The sequence below is a fragment of the Microtus ochrogaster genome, unplaced genomic scaffold, assembly GCF_000317375.1.
Source record: "Microtus ochrogaster isolate Prairie Vole_2 unplaced genomic scaffold, MicOch1.0 UNK72, whole genome shotgun sequence".
NCBI lineage: Eukaryota > Metazoa > Chordata > Mammalia > Rodentia > Cricetidae > Microtus > Microtus ochrogaster.
The window spans coordinates 521834-540563 of NW_004949170.1; the positions used below are offsets into that span (position 1 = coordinate 521834).

General features: G+C 45.7%; 1 protein-coding gene across 3 annotated transcripts in view; it reads right to left on the reverse strand.

Annotated features, from left to right (window-relative positions):
- Nucleotides 1–162: 162 nt before the first annotated feature.
- The window catches only part of Mx1 (MX dynamin like GTPase 1), a 27705-nt gene continuing 9137 nt past the window's right edge, over nucleotides 163–18730 (reverse strand). For all 3 annotated transcript variants that reach the window (XM_026777543.1, XM_005370123.3, XM_026777542.1), the window contains 12 exons: nucleotides 17844–18036; nucleotides 16720–16857; nucleotides 15936–16090; nucleotides 15565–15703; nucleotides 14883–15081; nucleotides 10385–10463; nucleotides 9207–9329; nucleotides 8663–8804; nucleotides 5328–5486; nucleotides 4795–4871; nucleotides 2480–2725; nucleotides 163–750 (listed from right to left, as the gene is read on the reverse strand). In XM_026777543.1, coding sequence (XP_026633344.1) covers nucleotides 520–750; nucleotides 2480–2725; nucleotides 4795–4871; nucleotides 5328–5486; nucleotides 8663–8804; nucleotides 9207–9329; nucleotides 10385–10463; nucleotides 14883–15081; nucleotides 15565–15703; nucleotides 15936–16090; nucleotides 16720–16857; nucleotides 17844–18036 — 1881 coding nt within the window. In that variant the 3' untranslated portion in view covers nucleotides 163–519. The remainder of the gene's footprint in view (nucleotides 751–2479; nucleotides 2726–4794; nucleotides 4872–5327; nucleotides 5487–8662; nucleotides 8805–9206; nucleotides 9330–10384; nucleotides 10464–14882; nucleotides 15082–15564; nucleotides 15704–15935; nucleotides 16091–16719; nucleotides 16858–17843; nucleotides 18037–18730) is intronic.

Sequence of the window (18730 nt, forward strand, 5' to 3'; positions counted from 1 at the left end):
CCGTTTGCTGTGGTTCCTAGGAAGTGAACCCTCCTTGGTCCCCAATTCCCAAGGGAAGTTGGCTTTAGTGGTCCTTTTTTTTTTTTTTACCACTTGCCCTCTATCCCTGGCAGTCCTGTGCAACCCTTCCCCCAATTCAAAGTGAGTCAGAGAAGTGTCAAAAGTGGTTCATTAGGAATACAGTAGGCAGTTCCCAAGACCATGGCTCATTTGTTCATTAAACTAGTAGGGTGCACAGAAACAGGTGCTAAGAAAGTAGAGGCTAAGGTGGGAAAGGTTCTGAGGGTGAAGTCATTGTCATAACAGAAAAGTGGCATTGTCTATACATCTACTTCCTGTGTTTTGAGAGCCTCTTCTCCTTCCTCTTCTTAGAGTGAGCAGAAAGCTCCCCTTTGCTCCTGATTGCTAACACCAATACCAGGTCAGAGGCTAAAGGGTGGTAGTATAGCTACCAGGAAAGGCAGGAGCCCTTCTGTCACTAAGTACTGTCCAGGAGACACGGGGAAGGACAGAGCCAGCTTAACCAGGGAATTTGGCTAGCCGGCGGCGTGCCTGGGACAGCCTTGACAGCCGCTCCTTCAGGAACTTCCTCTTCTCGCTGGTGTCATTGCGTTCCTTCAGGAGCCAGCTACAGGAATCCTTGTCCTGCAGGAGCTGGAGCATGCCCTTCTGCAGCTGCTCAGCAAACATTTTCAGGATGAAATACTGGATGATCAAAGGAATGTGGCTGGAGATGCGGTTGTGAGCCTCCTGGAAGAGGGAGACACAGAAGGCTTGAGGAAGGGGCAAAGGGAACCGGACACCATATATCTCTGAGTAGTGAGATCATGACAGATAAAGGCCTCAGCCCCCTCAGTGTCTTAGCAGAGCAGGTCCAAGGTACCTGTTAGACTCTGGATCCCACCAGTTTCCCTGACCATCAATCAAATGGACTTTCAATGGATATGAGTACTATGTACTGGAACATAATCCACAGACACACCCAACTCCATTCCAAATGGCTGGCCCCTCTACTGAGAACATCGCTTGCTGTGGGACAATGGTCTGTACCCTGTCAATTGTATTTTAAATAAATGCTGATTGGCCAGTAGCCAGGCAGGAAGTAGAGGTGGGGCACCAGGCAGGAAGTAGAGACAGGGCAATGAGAACTCTGGAAAGAGGAAAAAGATTCATTCTGCAGTCAACAGCAGAAAGAGAGGAAGCCAGACACAGAGCAAGCAAGATGTGACTGCCTCGCCAAAAAAGGTACCAAGCCACATGGCTAATATAGACAAGAATTATGGGCTAATATAAGTTATAACAGTTAATAAGAAGCCTGATCTAATGGGCCAATCAGGATACAAGTACACCATGTCCACAGCGCCCTGGGAATAGTTAAGCAGCTGTGTCACAAGTAAGAAGATTCCTGACAAGTGATGAGCACCTAGACACAGCTTGGGCACAACTGATGGCAGGACATAAGCTATGTGTTCTCTAACCACAGATAGTCTCCAAACATCAATGGGAAGGAGTGAGGTTCAGAGGTGGTGGGAAATAAAAGGCATAGAGACCCCGGATATCCAGATGTTGGTGCCTTGGGTGGGAATGGGGCCTTGGCTAATAGGAAAGGATGATATCTGCAGACAAAAAGCCCTGATTCATGCTATGATATGTATGGACATTGAGGTCAGTATGCTCTGAGAAACAACTAAGGAAGGCAGGATAAAAACTCTACTATTCCACTTGTTAAGATCCCTGGAGTTGTCAGAGTCCCAGAGACAGAGAGCAAACCTGACATCTACAGGTGCATGGCCATAAGACCTAGGAGTCTTGTGGTTGGCCAGAAGACAAGTCTGGCCTTCTAGCAGTCAGTGGCAGAAGTCTGTACATTAGAAAGTCACCATTCCTCCCCTTGTGTGGTAGCTTCCAAGTCCCCATGGCTTTGACTGAGTAGGACCAGCTATACTTGGGTTACATGATGTATGCCCCACCAAACAGATACCAGAACCTGGTTTCCACTGGATGAGTACACAGCATCCCAACACTGTACTAAGGGCTCCACACTCTACCACAGGTGCTTGGGATGCTAAAACCAAGAATAAAGCTGATGTTCTAAGTCACACAGTCAGCGTCACATGGACCATAAAAGGCAAATGTCTGTGGCTCTAAACTACCTGTTCATCTGGATGAATTATAACCCAAAGGCTCACACAGAACTTAAGGATGACATTGTCCTGAAGCCCTTTTGCAGATTCGTATCCTGCACAGAGAGACACACAGAAACAAAGGGAACAGCCAGCAGTGGTGGCATACAACTTTAGTCCCAGCTTTGTGAGTTTGAGGCCAGCCTAGTTTACAGGGTGAGTTCCAAGATAGCCAGCGATACACAGAGAGAACATGTCTCGAAAAACAAACAAAAAGAACAACAACAACAGGAATCCCAAAGAAACAAAGGGAACGGATACCCTGAAACCCCATTCCAAGGTGTTCACACACTTACCTGGCGGTAGGCGTTCAGATGCTGAAAGATCTCAGCCATTGATGAGTTCTGCAAAGCTTGAGAGGAAAAGGAGCCACTTGACTTTGTCTTACTCTTCTCCTCCTCGGTCTCCTTCTCTCTGACCTTCTGCAAAGCTCCCCTGTAGACTTGGTCCTGGCAGTAGATGATCTGCTCCATCTGAAAGTGAAGTCGGATCATCTTCTCCGCTTCCTTTTCTTGATCTAATCTGATGTCTTCGAGTTTGGACTGCAAGGAAAGAGGAATGTAGGCCAACATCATCAAGAAAGGCTTGCCATGGAGTAAAGAACACAGGGTACCCAACAGGTCCACAAGTATCTAGTCACCCAGCAGAAACAAGAACAGCCATTACCGGGGAGTAGTCCCTGTACCCCTTGGTCATCTCATCTATGGAGGGTCCTCCAAACTGACGGTGGAAACCAGAGAAAGCCTAGGCGTGAGTAGTCCCTTAAAGGTCAACCTTCAGCATCAACTCGAGTGGATTTATTTTTAAAGATTTGTTTATTTATTTTATGTATTTGTTGCATTCCTCTGTGTTACCATATTCATGCAGAAGCCGGAAGAAAGTTCTGGATCCCCTGGAACTGAGGTTACAAATAGTTGGAGCCACCTGATGTGGGACCTGAACTCATGTTCTCTACGAGAGCAGTAAGCATTCTTAACCGCGGAACCATCTCTCTAGACTCTTGACTAGATTTAGAATCACTCAGGTGGCTTGTCTCTGAGCATGTCTGGAAAGGTGTTTCCAGAGATGTTTAACTGAGGTGGAAGACCCAGTCTAAAGTGGGCCATGCTGTTCTATATACAGTTGGAGCTTCTGAACACCAGCACTCATTTTCCAAACAGAGCAACGTGACCAGCTGTCTCACATCCGTACTGCTCTGCCTTCTCAGCCACAATGGACTGTATCCCCTCAAACCATGAGCCTAAATAAATCCTTACCAAGTTGTTCTTACCAGTTATTTGGTCACAGTCAGGGTAGAAGGAATACACTTAGGAAGGGCTAGGGATCTGTATAGAGTCTCAGCCCTGACCCAGCCGCTCTCCTTGCTGTTTTAGCCACTTTAACATCTACAATAAGAAGGTGACTTCTACCAGAAAGTGTGCAAATGTAAGAAGGACTCAGTTTAGGTCAGTCACCTCCTATGGGTGCCATGTCCTAGGAGTTCAGGGCAGCCTTATCCTAGAGTGGCTCCTGACTTGACCATTGCAGGGGCAGTCTATGCAAAGTTCAATGCTGGGTGCGTCTCCAGTTGTACCTCTCCTTTACCATACCTTCCAGGGAAGCCTCATCCTCCCACAATGGGGACACAGGCCCATGGAACAACCCAGCTGTGGCCCAGACTGGAGAATGGCAGCGCCAGTGGCCACCTGCACAGGACCTGTGTGTCTGGGCAGGGGCTGAGTTTCTTCACCATGCCCTATGAAGGTAGAGGCATTTTCTCTTTGCTGCTGCATCCCTCTAAACAGACACATTTTCACACTTATGGTCCTCGCTGTTAGAATCACTATTAGAAACCAGCCAAGACTGCGGTGCCCCTAAGAATCCAGCAGCCCTTCCCTTTCACCCCCACACACAGCTATCCTACCAAGCCAACAGGCTACCAGACGCCTGGATTTCTCATCTCGGGAAGTAAGTTTTCTAAGACACATCATACACATCAAAGGGCAGCAAAAGGCTACTGATGGGTATCTGGTGATTACCAGGGCCACATTTACCCACCCTTTCCCTTCTGCCTGTTGGGGTATTGGAGAGCCTGACTGTAGGGTTGTAAAACCTTCCCCTTTCCTCAGAGACTTACAAAAAGGGATCTCGTCTGTTCTATGGGCTTGAATCCTCTTCAAACACCTGTCAGAGTGTCTCTGGACCTGGGGCCTGACTTTCCTCAGAGCCACAAGTATACTGTCTGTGTGTGTGTGTCTGTCCGTCCACAACGAACAACTCTTCTAATAAACGTCTTACTTCCCACAATCCGTCTCAACATCACCCCTGAACCCCACATCTGATACCTTTCACTCAGTGTCAGGAGGGTCTTCCTTTGCATGGGCCCCAAGGCTCCCTGGCAGAGCCTCATCTGTGGATTTCAGCCTTCAGCTCTGTTCCTCCTTCTCTTCTCCCTCCTCTCCCTACCCCTACTTTAGCCAGATAGCACCAGTAGCCTCATCAACAACATGCAAGGAGGAGCTTAAGCCTTTTCCATACAAGCACAGTAAAGGAGACACAGTCTCAACCCTAAACACCTGTTTCCTAATGTCATATTCATTATGCTTTAAAAACAACACACACTTGGTTTTACCTTGGTAGTTCTGTGGAGGTTAAAAAACTCATCAAAATTTTTTTCAGAAACTTTCGAAAAGGCCACTCGTACCATTTCTGATTGAAGAGAGAAAAAACAGTTTAACATAGTAAGTGGTTACGATGTATTCACTCTGTGTAGATGTAAAACCAACCAGGACAGGGTTGAAGGATGCAGGGGCTCTCCTGCTCCCTCCCTCCTTTCTTTCCTTCCTGACCAATGAAGAGGGAGGTACACCCAGGCTTCTAGAGAAGTTTCTTTAATATAAATATAGCTGCAGGCTAAGCATGGTCATCACTTTGTGCGAAGGACTCTGGCTGTGCTCTTTACAGGATTGAGTTAAGGGCACAAAAGGTTAGGTGACTCTGCCCTCTGACAGCAAACCCCTGTACCCACAGACAGGATCAGAATGGACTGAATTTTTGATCACCACAGAAAACCCTCCCGCCCACCTAGAACCAACCTAGAACCAGCTCTGGAGGACAGCCCTGGTTGTCCCTTGTCCTAGAACAGTGACCCCTGGTAGCGCTCACCGGTGACCTTGTGCAGCATGTCCACAGCCGGCTCTTCCAGGACTCTGATTTGCCTTCTTATGATGTTCTCAAACGTTTTGTAGTTCACAAAGCCTGGCAGCTCTCGGCCTCGATACTGCTTTTCAAATTTCCAGACTTCATTATATAAAATATCATAACCTACAGTAGGAGGTGACTGTTAGATTCTAAGAGGACTTGCAAATATTTTCCAAAACAAGCCCATTCTGATCTTACTGGATTGACTGAGATATAATGAAGCAAATAAATATCTGCAAATTGAAAGATATTTGGGGTTATAAGGAAGAATACAATCTTGACGCAAAAGGCAAGTTCAGTGCCAGAGACCATGGCAGAATTCAACAGATGGAAACCAGAGGAAGACATGGCATCAAAAATACCTTGAGTGCATGGGTTTATGAATCCAGCTGGATTTGAGCAAAGAAGAGACAGAGCACATAGCTCACAGGCCCTGTGACCCCCAGACAGCATTAAGAGCTGGGTGGGAGGAGGGGTGCCTCTCAGCAAGAGATTACAGGTCAAGTAGGAACCTGGATGGTTCCAGTGTGACCTGATCTCCCTGTTCATGAGACAAAACACTTAGTCCCTCTCCCCACTACTGGAAACGGGCAGCAGACTCAGACAGTCCCAGCTTCCCCTGTGGCGAACTAGCTGTTTTTATCTTTTTATTTTTTATTTTATCACCCTGTGTGTATAGGCATTTTGCCTGCAAATATGTCTCTGCACACTGTGCATACAGTGCCTCCAAAAGTCAGAGAGATCCCCTGGGATTGAATTTACAAATGGTTATGAGTCACCATGTGGGTGCTAGGTTTCAAACCTAGATCAACTGGAAGAACAGCCAGTGCTCTTAACCACTGATCCATCACTCTAGCTCTCCAAAGAATATTTTTAATTAAAAGAAAACTTATCTCATAAACAAGACCTTAAATATATTCAGAATTGTGAACCAAGCTCCAACAGTTTGATCCTTGATTCTGGAAAGTGTCTGTCACCGCCAGGAACGGCTCCTCTCACCAGAATGAGGTGCCTTCCGTTCTGCCATTTCTCCAACCTTGCAGCCTCTGCTCTACCTTCTACCTACACCAAGTATGTATTCCAGGTGTTTCTGAAATGGAATCGCATGCCACAGGCGTATCCTGTCATCAAGGCTTGTCAGCCTTGCACCTTGTATTCCAGCTCCTTCTGTGCCTTTCTGTGAATTAAAATACTCCATTCATTGATGACGCTAAGAGCTGAATTGTTTCCTTCAGAATCCTGTGCTGTGGTCCCAACCACCTAGCACCTCAGGAGGGGACTATACGCAGATGAGGGTTTTAAAAGAAATTACTAAATGGAAAGGAGTCTCTGAGGGTGGTCTCTAATCCACTGTGTCTTGTGTCCTTAAAGGACTGACAAGGTTACTTACATAAATACCCAGAGTGAAGGACTTGTGAAAACACAGGGAGAAGACGCCAGGTTCAGGGTAAGAGACTTGTATATTTGTTTGACTATTTCCTCATAGTAAAGGAAAGAGACATCTTTCCAACTCTCCCTGGGAGCGGAAGTAGGTATCCTGTGTTTGCCTCTATGAGGGCTCACTGCTGTAACACATTCCCCATCAGTATACCAGGGCTTTCTCTTCCCAGCCTCTTCTCCAGCACCTGCCAGTATCTGCCTTTCTAATTCTAACCACCCTGGGGGCTGGGACAGGAATTAGCCTTGTGTCTTCATTTGCATTTCTGATGGCCACTGGTGTTTTACTAGTCATTTGTATATCTTCTTTTTGGAAAAACATCTTTTCTAATTGGCTCCTGCTCTTGTTCCTTGGAGTTGTAAAGTTGCTTCATATTCTGATCTTCAGGCCTTCCTCTATCAGATATAGTGGCAGGTACTTCTGAAGTTCAGGAATGGGACAGTAACTCTTCCCTGGAGTGAGGACTCACAGCAGGGTCTATAGTGTTCAGTCTCAACTGTCTGAACTTAGTGGTGTGAGTAGAGCAGACATGGGGAGCACAGTGGGGACATGGGGGAGTCACAGCCTTTAAATAAGTGTCTCACATGGCTCTCTGCAAAGGCACATTGCCACCCAACCTGACCACCTGGCATGCCCTCCACTAGGGACTAAAAGATTCTACATGTAGCCTGTGGGAGATAGAACACTCCACTTTGTACACCTGTCACTCAGCCAAGCGAAGATGTTTGTCAGAACCTCTGGTGGGTTCAAACTAATCCTATGTTTTCATCAAACCCCTTCATGGAAGTCTTGGAATTCCCCTCAGCCATGGCAGCTTTCTCGGAAGAGATAAGTGATCAAAGAACAGATTTATGGAGCATTCTGGTGCTGCATGTGCTTGTATTACCTTCTCATGGCCATAATGACACGTATCAAGACACTCCCAGGCTTAAGATCCTGGACAGGAAGCAGTTTCCTCCAAGATTAAAACTTTCCATTTTGGAGGGATGCTCCTGAAGGCATAGATGTTAGAAAGGAGGTGAAAGAAGAGATGTTCCTAAGGGAGGTGAGTACATCCTCCTGGGAAGCTCCTTTAACTCAACAACTCAGTCAACAACTCAATGACTTGAGAAAGTCTCTGAAACTGACTAGATTCACTAGATTCCCCCGCTCCAAGTGTATGTAAACAATAAGAACTGCTGAGACGCTGAGACTCACTCTCAGATAAACTGAACTGCCTGGAAGAAGCAGAGACCAGTCAAGTTGCCTGGCAGAGGCTCTGACCAATTGAACTACCTGGAACTACCTCTCCAACCTGTTAAGCTGCCTGCGGGCTGTGCAGTGTGCTCCAGAGTTCATGAGCCATCACCCATGCTGGAGTGGGCTTTGAGATTACAGCTGTCTTTGACTCGTTTCTATGCCTGTAAGTAACCCCAGACCCACATTCCTATAAGTAAATCCAATAAAATTCATTGGTTCACCAAGTTGGACTTTGCTAGTATCTGTACTTTGGTTTGTTGTCAGTTCCCTATCTGATGTATTACCAAAGTTCATAAGTTGAACTTCATTCCTAGTGGACTGGCAACTGAGAGGTGGGCCTTTAAGAAGTTACTAGGACATGGTAGCTCCATCCTTACAGAGGGATGTGTGTCCTTAGAACAGAGGCCAGAGAAAACTGGCTCTTATCCTCCACACATGAGGACCAAGCTAGATGGTGCCACCTTGGGAGCAGAGATAGAGACCTCACCAGTCCCTTCATCTTCTGGTTCCTTGACCTTGGACTTCCTAGCACCCAGAACTGTGAGTGATGGTTTCCTATTGTCTATGACAGTGGTGTATAAGATTGTTAAGGGTGGCAACCCAGATCGAACAAGATACTTACCGCTTTGGAAATGTTTTTCGATCTCCTTACTCCACAAGAAGAACTCCCTTCGGATCTTGTTGAACAGGCGACATTCCCCCTCCCCCACATTCTCCTCCCCTTGTACTATGGCAGTGATGTCCTGGTTAAAAGCATTGATTTTCTGTCAAGAAGAAAAACATCATTATTAGCAGAAATCCTTCAAGCATGGGGTCAAGGTAGTAAAAGAACATATGTGCCCTGAAGGTGGATGAGCCACCTCCTCCACATGGACCCAGCAGAACAGTATGGAGAAGGGACTTTGGCAGTAGGAAATACCTTCATTCCCCCTCCTCCTTTGGGAGCCTTGGGGAGAATTCTTCTGTCAGTGTGCATGAAACGAAAATGCCCCCGCAAGCCCCTCCCTGCACTCAACCATAGTCTCTGCCCGACTCCTTTTTAACACTAAATGGACAGGATGCAGCTCCATCAGCCTTGGAGGCTTGAGATCTGAAGAGCCCCAGAGAGCAGTGGCTGTGTAGTCAGTGATGTCGTCCTTACGCCTGGAACTATGGGTAATGCTCACATCAATCAGGAAGAACGTTTTCCCATCGTCATCTTCTGGTATGTCTGCACCGTACTTCTGCAGCTCCTCGCTTGCAGCCTGGTAACACTTCTTTATTTGATTTTCTAACAAAGGCAGAGATTTCTGAAATGGAAGGAGATAAACGGGAGATAGACCTATAGACTGGGTTGCAAAGGTGGTGCTGGACAATTCTGTATTCTGTCAATTATGTTTTAAATAAACGCTGATTGGCCAGGCAGGAAGTATAGGCGGGACAACCAGACAGGAAGTAGAGGTGGGGCAATAAGAACAGGAGTTCTGGGAAGAAGGAAGCTCTTACTGCAGTCCTGCCCAGACACAGAAGAAGGAAGATGGACCTGCCCTGCTGAAAAGGGTACCGAGCCATGTGGCTTGTATATACTAGAATAATGGGCTCCAGAGGTCCTGAGTTCAATTCCCAGCAACCACATGGTGGCTCACAACCATCTGTAATGAGATCTAGCATCCTCCTCTGGCGTGCGGGCATACATTGAGGCAGAATGTTATATACATAATAATACATATAAGAGCAGCCCTTGAGAAGCATCCCTTCCCACACAGGTTTGCCCACAACTCCATCTGGTACACAAACCTGTCCACTGCATATGGTTGCCTCCTAAAAGAGCCACCCCAGGGTCACCTCCTTCTGAATCAGGGACATCAACTCTCTTGAGGGAAATGCAACAAAGCCCTTATAGAAACTTCTGAAACAGGGTTAGTTAGAATAATACAAGACTCCTAATTCAACAAGTCAAAAGCTGCCAAGGATTCTTGTTTCCAAGGAAGGTTTATATAGCTTTGCTGTCCCCAGGCAGCTCAAGGCACAGAACTCAGCAAGAGCAGGCCTGTCTCTGTCTGCATCAAGGAGGACCAGAGACGGTCACTCAAGATCATGGTGCCCTGCAGATGCCCTGCGGCTTCTATCTGAAGAGGCCATTTGAACTCAAACTCTCAAGATCAGTTCCAGAATGAGGGTCTCACAGCTGTGCCACCCAGAACCTAAGGGTGACAGCAGCAGGAGCCAGCACAAAGCTTTCAGATGCTGTAGTGACTGACTCCCAAACACAGCATGTCTGCGCAAAGAGATCTTGACCAGCTGTGTGCCCAGAACCGTCCCAATCCCAGCTTAGCTTGATGAAGACACAGCCTCCCTGGCTTACACAGATGTGTGCAATGAGCTCCGTGGTCAGTCTCTCTGCCAGACGGGGCACTGTGGCCTTCCCATCCTCCAGAAGAACACTGAGGGAATAGGAGAGAGGGTCCCATTAGACTCAGCCAAAACACAAGTCTGCAGTCTGCTATAGAGGGGAGGCCAGGGCCAGTTTGGGAACTATCAATGAACCTTGAGATTAGTATTCATGAAGCACCCAGAGATGGCTTTGTACAGTGATACAGGGGAACCAGCTAAGATAGTTCCACAATGGGCTACAGTAATCCCCCTCAGCACATTATTAATCAGAGTAAAATCTGTTCTCCATAAAGCATATGTACACAACCACAGCTATGTTATCATAGCACAACATCCCATTCCATGTGTGATACATTTGAACACACATGCACACATCTTTTGTGTTTCATATACAAGTATACAACACAACCTTCCATACGTTATATGTTAGTAAAAACACACACATGTATAATACGTACAAGTAAACACACCCTTCCATATAGGCTGTACATAGGGGAACACACATACATACATAATACACAAGAATACATATAGATCCAGGTCTTTTTACAAAGTCACTGACATGCATTTGCATATGTGTGATGAACAAGTGAAGTGGGGAGACACACTCTGGTTCAAGAAAGCATTTCAAGACATGAAGCTACATTATTCCGAGGCTGCCAAAATCTGTGTTCAGACAGCACACTGTTATGCCTTAGGATACAAGTCATCAGGGATTTAGAACTCTTCCTGCCTGTGAGTGACTGCTAACTCTTATTGGGGCTCCAGTTTCTACACCAGTCAGTTTATTTAAACAAACTGTGGTAGAATAGAAACAATGGAAACTTTGTTTTGCTTTGAGCCAGGGTCTCTCTACATAGCCCTGGATGTCCTGGAACTCACTGTGTAGATTAGGCTGACTTCCAGCTCAGAGATCCACCTACCTCTGCCTCCTGAGTGCTGGAATTAAAGGCTTGCACACAATAGAAACTTTTAAAACAAGAAGGGCCTGGAAAGATGTATTTCAAGTTCTGAAAGATCATAACTGTCGACCCAGACTGTTATACCCAGCAAAGCTCTCTATTAAAATTGATGGAGAAATAAAAAATTTTACGATAAAAACAGATTTAGGGAATTTGTAACTGCTAATTCCACTTTACAGAAGATCCTGGAAGAAATAAAGGGCTCTGAAGAGAAAAGTAAACATAGCCAAGTAATCACAGGGAATCAAAAGAGATCAAAGAAGACCACAAAAGAAATGACAAACCCTAAGTAGTGGTGCAGGAATCTAATGTGGGTTTGAGGCCAGCCTAGTCTACAGAGTAAAGTCTAGGACAACCAGACCTACATAGTGAGGCCCTGTCCCAAAATACAAAGTAAAAACAAACAAAACAAAAACAAGTGACAAGAATTAGCATATATCTGTCAATAATAATTCTGAATATGAAATCTCAGTTCCCCAATAAAAACAGACTAGCAGGTTGGATCTGAAAATAGAATCCATCTTTTTGCTGCCTCCAGAAAACACAGATTACTCTCAATGATGGACATGACCTCAGGGTAAGGGTGGAAAAGTAAATGAATCTAGAATACAAGTAGGTTAGATATTCTAATTCCTGATAAAGTAGACTTCAACATAAAACTGGTCAAAAGAGATAAGAAGGGATATATAGCTTGAATTCTAATTGGTCTTAATAATAAAAACCTAAAGTCAGATATCAGGGTGAATGATTCACTACAGGGATCCTTTACACTGACCACAGGAACAATCTATCAAGAGGATACTGCAGTCTTAAACATACAGGCATTTAATACAGGGCCACAACTTTCATTTTAAAATGCTATTAGATGTAAAACCACAGATTGACTAATACACCGATTATGGGTGATTTCAGTACCCAACTCAAGTCAACAGATAGGACATCTGGACAAGATCTAAGCAGAGAAACATGGCAGTTAAGTGATACCAGAAACCAAATGGAATTAGGCTTGGTGATTCACGTCTTTAATCCCACACAGAAAAAGGCAGATCTCTGTGAATTAGAGGACAGCTTGTTTTTCATAGTGAGTTCCAGGACAGCCAGAGATTAGTAAAGAGACTTTATCTCAAACAAACAAGAAACAGTCTGACAGACAAAAAGGAAAAGAAAAAAAGAAATCAAATGTATCTAACAGACATCTGTAGAACATTCTACCCAAACACTAAAGAACACACATATACACATTATTTTCAGAAGCCCCTTAAGCTTTCTCCAAAACATATCAGCTATTAGAACACAAGTCAAATCTCAACAAACACAGGACAATTTAAATCACATCCTGCACTCTATCTGACCATAACAGAATTAAGCAGTATATCAACAGCAACAAAAATTACAAGCAGGGCACTAAACAACACCCTACGGAATGTTGATTGTTATTAGGAAGAAATATGGAAATTAAAAAATTTCTAAAATTTGTTGGGTGGCAGCAGCACATGCCTTTAATCCCAGCACTTGGGAGACAGAGATAAGCTGGATCTCTGAATTTGAGGTCAGCCTGGTCTACAGAGATTCAGAACCGCCAGGGTTACACAGAGAATTCCTGTCTCAAAAAGCAAACACACACACACACACACACACACACACACACACACACACACACACAGGGGGGGTGGGGGCGAGAAACAAAAAAAAGGAAAAAAGAAAAAAATTTAAGAATTGAAAGGAAATGAAAACATAACATATATAAATCTACAGGACACAGTGAAAGCAGTCCTAAGAAAAATGTCTTTAGCACAAGTGGATCTAAAATTTCGAGATATCATAAATTAATAACTTAATGATGCACTTGAAAGCCTTGGAAAATCAAGAGCAAACAATACCCCCATTGATTGAATAATAAAAAAATTGAGCCAGGCGATGGTGGCGCACGCCTTTAATCCCAGCACTCGGGAGGCAGAGGCAGGCGGATCTCTGTGAGTTCGAGACCAGCCTGGTCTACAGAGCTAGTTCCAGGACAGGCTCCAAAGCCACAGAGAAACCCTGTCTCGAAAAACCAAAAAATAAATAAATAAATAAATAAATAAATAAATAAATAAATAAATTGAATTGAAAAAACTACAAAGAATCAAAAAATGAGAAGTTGGATCTTCGAAAAGAAAAAGAAGATTGACAAATCCTTGGCCAAATTAAGAGAGAGAGAGAGAGAGAGAGAGAGATCCAATAGATGCAATCGATCCAAGTGGAGGGCAGACACTCACAAGGACATACTTTAAAAATCTCTAATTCATGAAACTGAGAAACCTAAAAGACAAGGATGAAATTAAACCAATATGAAATAAACAGTTTAGACAGATCCATGACCAGGAATGAGATTGAAACAGTAATAAAAGTTCTCTCAACTGAAGCAAGCCCAGGACCAGATAGATTCACTGCAGAATTCTACCAGACTTTCAGGAAATTCACACCAGCACTGTCCAAATTCTTCTTGAAAGAGAAAATGAAGGACAGCTTCCAAACTCTTCTCTATGAAGCCAGTATTACCTTGATACCAAATCCAGATAAAGACAATACAAACAAACAAAAAACTTATAGACCAATCTCCCAGGTAAAGAAATATGCAAAAGTTTTCAATAAAATACTGGCAAACCCAAATATATGTGTATACAAACAATATCATCCATCACTACCAAGTTTGGTTTCATTCTAAAGATGCAAAGATGGTTCAATATATGTAATTCAATTCATATTATCATCTATCACCACAGTGTACACAAAGACAAATCATACCATCATCTCATTAGACACAGAAGAAGCCTTTGACAAAATCCAATATCTCTTCATCACAAAAACCATGAAGAAGATAGGGATGGAGGGAACTTGCCTCAACCTAATGACAGAATACATGACAGTGTATACAAAAATCCTATAGACAATATCATACTAAATGGAAACAAATTAAAAAGTTCCCACTAAGATTAGGACAGCCCAGGAGAATGTTCCTGCAGTAGGGAGTTCTAAAGGTCTTGGTGCGATTTAAGCCATCATCAGCAGGTGTCTTTGGGAGCTCAGATGTTATCATTTATGTCTATTGTTATCTGACCTTTGATTTGCAGTAATGTGTCAAGCAAGAGCCTGGCCTGGTGTTCTGCAGGTGCTGAGCAGTTGTCTATGACAAGATGGCAAAGGGGCACCAAGCATGCTCAGAGCTGCTTTTATGACATGTCAAAGGCACAGTGGGGTTCTGGGTCTCCAACTTTTCCTCTGCTCTGTTCTACTTGTAACTCTAGTTCCTGCACCTCTTGATTGTGGTACTTTGGCAAGCCCCCTCTTCTGTTTTACTACTTACTACTCTTTAAGGACTACTTTGTGCATTGTGCTTTCTTTCAGGAAAGTTTTACAGAGGTTTTGAAGGTGCAATCATCCTCGGGATGTTGCACATATACCCTTCATGTCAGGAATTTTATTGGCCAGTAATTTTCATTGCATGAGACAGTATGTCAAAGACACCTGAAGTGAGGGTGCTCCTTGAAAAAGGCTTGCTCCTTCTCAAGGGCCTCAGTCAGGCTCAGCTGATCCTGGATGTCCTGCTGGCCCCTGCACTTGACCACCATGTAGCCCTTCTTCAGGTGGTACACCAGGTTCCGTACCACATCAACAACTTTGTCTTCAGTACCTCTGTCAACCAGATCGGGCTTGGTCAAGATCCCTGCAAGACAGACACTGGAATCAGAGGACACATCCTGACCCAAGATAGCAGGAAGTATAGCTCTCACTAACCACCAGGATCCCATCTTTGGCTGAGACAGACAGAACCCATGCAAGGTGGAAGTCCATCCACAGAGCCAAGTGCAGTTAGCCTTGTGAAATCAGAGAAAACCCTCAGAGCTGCAGACTCCTTCCTAGCACCTCTCCACGGCCACCACGCAGAGAGACAACAGCTATTCATCCTTTCCCTCTATGTGGACCTTACCATGGATCCTCAGCCAGTGAGTCTCAGCAAATATGATTTCCTCCCTACGCTTGCCCACCTCTGACTCCTCATGCCTTTCCTACCAGAGAGACAAGATGAAGGACTTGCTTCCTCCCACCTCAGTGGGATCCTGGCTGTGCTCTGAGTTTGGTCCATCTGGATTCAGAGGATGTATCCCCACTGGCACCCACACACCACTGTTATCTCCACTCTCCTCACCTATGGTCCTGTCCCCGTCAGGGTCCACCTCCTGAGCCATGCTCAGTGCCTCCGTGGTGGCGATGTCCACATTACTGGGGACCACCACCAGGTTGATGGTCTCCTGTTTCTGGATGTACGTCTTGATGAGTCTCTTGATCTGTAAGAAATGAGATGGTGACTCCTAGTTATGAAGACAGATTGAGAATGAGATGGTTGTGGCCATCCACTTGCTTCAGGCTCTGGCTTCCATGGACTGCACCCCTCTTTAGTGAATCCTGGCCATTCAGTCTCACTCCCGACTCCACAAGGTCTGTCCTAGACATAGCCCTGGACATACTCCAGTGCCCCTTGCAGCCCAGTGTGGGTCAGAGTGGAGTCTAGAGTCTCACCTGCCATCCGATGTCTGCAGGCTGGTTGCCCACAGCCACCCTGGTGATCCCAGGCAGGTCAATCAGGGTCAGGTCTGGGACATTTGGAGAGCTGACATCCAGGCTAATGAGTTTATCACTGATTCCCAGCCCTACCCCAGCAATAAAGTTCTGGCCTGTAGAGGAGGGAAAAGGAAGCCTGGTTAAGCTTTGTGGGGTGGGATAGGGAGAATAGACTGAGGGACTCTAGACTAGCTAGATGGAGGGGATCTTCTTCCAGGGAACTCTGGGAAAGCATGTCTTGGCTATGCATGACCCCACAGGTTCCTGAATTGAAAAGTTGGATTGGTCCCCAGCTGGTCAAAATTTAAGCTTCTAGACACTTTGTGAGGTGGAACCCCGCTAGAGGAAGTAGGTCACTGGGGCACAGGTCCATATGTCTCATTTCTGGCTCTTTCCTGTGGCACTCTGCTTCTCTCTGTCAACACCTGTACTTGCCATAATAATGTTCCTCCCAGGATCATAGGAAAAGGTTACCATAGACGAAAGCCTTCTGAATCCAGGAGAGAAAGTATGCCCCCCTGAAAGGCATCCTGGGAGGTATTGTGCCACAGCTACTGAGAAGGAATACAGAGTCTCTTCTGTCCGGGGGTCTTGGGTGACAGCAGGTTTGAAGGGGTCTCATTTTTGTGTGTGTGTTTGTGTGTGCTGGAGCAGGGTCCTGACAGAATGACTCTACACTTCTCCTCCGACTCCAGGCAGGGTTGACAGGCAGTCAGAGGATAAGGGACAATGGGACACCGACCTTTGTTGATGGCCTCTTCCACCTGGGAGGGATCAGAGAGCTCCACTTCGATTTCGTCATAGGTGACCTTGCCTCTCCACTTCTCTCCTGGTTCCGACTTCCTCAGTTTCAGCACCAGAGGACACCTGGTGACGATACCTAGGAGATGCGGTCCCTGTGAGCCCAGTGCTCTCCTCCTAGTATGGCACCCTCAGCTCTGTGGGGACCTTGGTGGGACCTTTAGGGTACCAGACATCTCTCACTAGCCCCCTCTTCCACATCTTGTTCACTGTGCTCCCCAGGCTATTTCATCCTACCCCTGTTATGGTCTCTTTACAACTCCTGTCTTTTCCATGACATTTCTTTTTTTTTTTTAAATAAATATTTATTTATTTATTTATATTTATGTATACAATATTCTGTCTGTGTGTATATCTGTAGGTTAGAAGAGGGCACCAGACCTCATTACAGATGGTTGTGAGCCACCATGTGGTTGCTGGGAATTGAACTCAGGACCTTTGGAAGAGCAGGCAATGCTCTTAAACCACTGAGCCATTTCTCCAGCCCCTTTCCATGACATTTCAACTGGGTCCCTTGACCACGTCTGCTCTGACCTCTCCCTGAGCACTTGATGACCACCACAGTCATGGAGTTTAAGCAGCAACACTAACCTAGACACCAGTCTCTTCTCCAAAGGATATGTGTCACCTCAAAGGAAAGGTCTAGGAACCTGACCCACTTAGTCATGGCTTCTGCAAACTGCAGGTTTCAAGTGACTCACAAAATGTACAATGGAGCAATGGACTGAAAGCTGCCCCACCCCCACCCCTGTTTGGGTGCCTGCCCCCACGTGTTCAGCCCCAACACCTGCAGTGATTGTTGGATACAGAGGCAAAAAGGAGGTAACTTAGGCTCATGAAGTGCTTGGGAAGTTGCATGGGAGAAGCCCAAACCCTAAAACTGGTACCCTTGTGAGAGGAGGAAGAAACGGCTAGGCTGCACAGAAGAAAGGCTGCCCTCAAGCCAAGGAGGAAGACTACCTTGACCTTCGTTCTGCTGTGTGCCCAAACTGGGAGGGGATCTGCTTCTATCTTTTGAGCTCCAGGTCCCACAGTCTAGCAAGGCAATAAGCATGGAGCTCTCACCGCTGCCTCTGGGGAGGGCCACTCCTGACAGTGCTTCCAGCACAGAGCTCTTCCCTGAGCTCTGGTCCCCAATGACTGCTATGGCAGGCAGGGCCAGGTCCTGCTCCACGCCCAGGGCCCGCAGGGAGTCGATGAGGTCAATGCAGGGCCGCACCTTCTCCTCATACTGCATGCAGAGGTTGTTCACAGAGTCCTAGATGAGGGCAAAGCAAGAGTGAGGTTGTGCTCCATGGTAGTGCTCCACCCAAGGCTGCTATGTTCAAGGATGGTGCATATGTTGTTAGAGTTTCTAAGAGTAAGAAACGGGCAAAATACATTTGAGGAAATAAAAAGTTGATTCTTCTGTATCGATGATGAAAATGACAGGATCCGTGTTGTTGTGCATGGCCTAAGAACCTAAAGTGCCACTTACTCCTCTTTATCAGAGCTGGACCTGCAATGTTACCCCAGGTTCACTGTCGCCAGAGAAGAGGAGTGACATGGGTTTCCATGGAGGAAGTGAAACCATCCATTTTCCCCTGTTTACTGTTTTTATAGGAATAGGGTACAAACAAGACCAAGGCAGAAGTAATCTCTGTGGATACTGAATGTTAGTTCTCTACATTGTTATGGGTTGAGCCAAGGGCAGGTCACACACTCTATCCTCTGGCCCAACCGGGAATATGATCATGCACTGGCTATGCTCTGCCAACACAGTTAGGTAATGAAGCCCCATTCTATCCATTCTGACTCCAACTTTGATACTGACAAGCCCCTAGCTAATGGTTGCTCTGCCTCTCTCACACAGGCAATCTTCTTGTTAGAAGACATTCTTATGTACAATTTACTGTTACAGTTGGCCTCATCAGAAGTCAGAATATCAGAAGGTCAGTCATGCCCTACACACA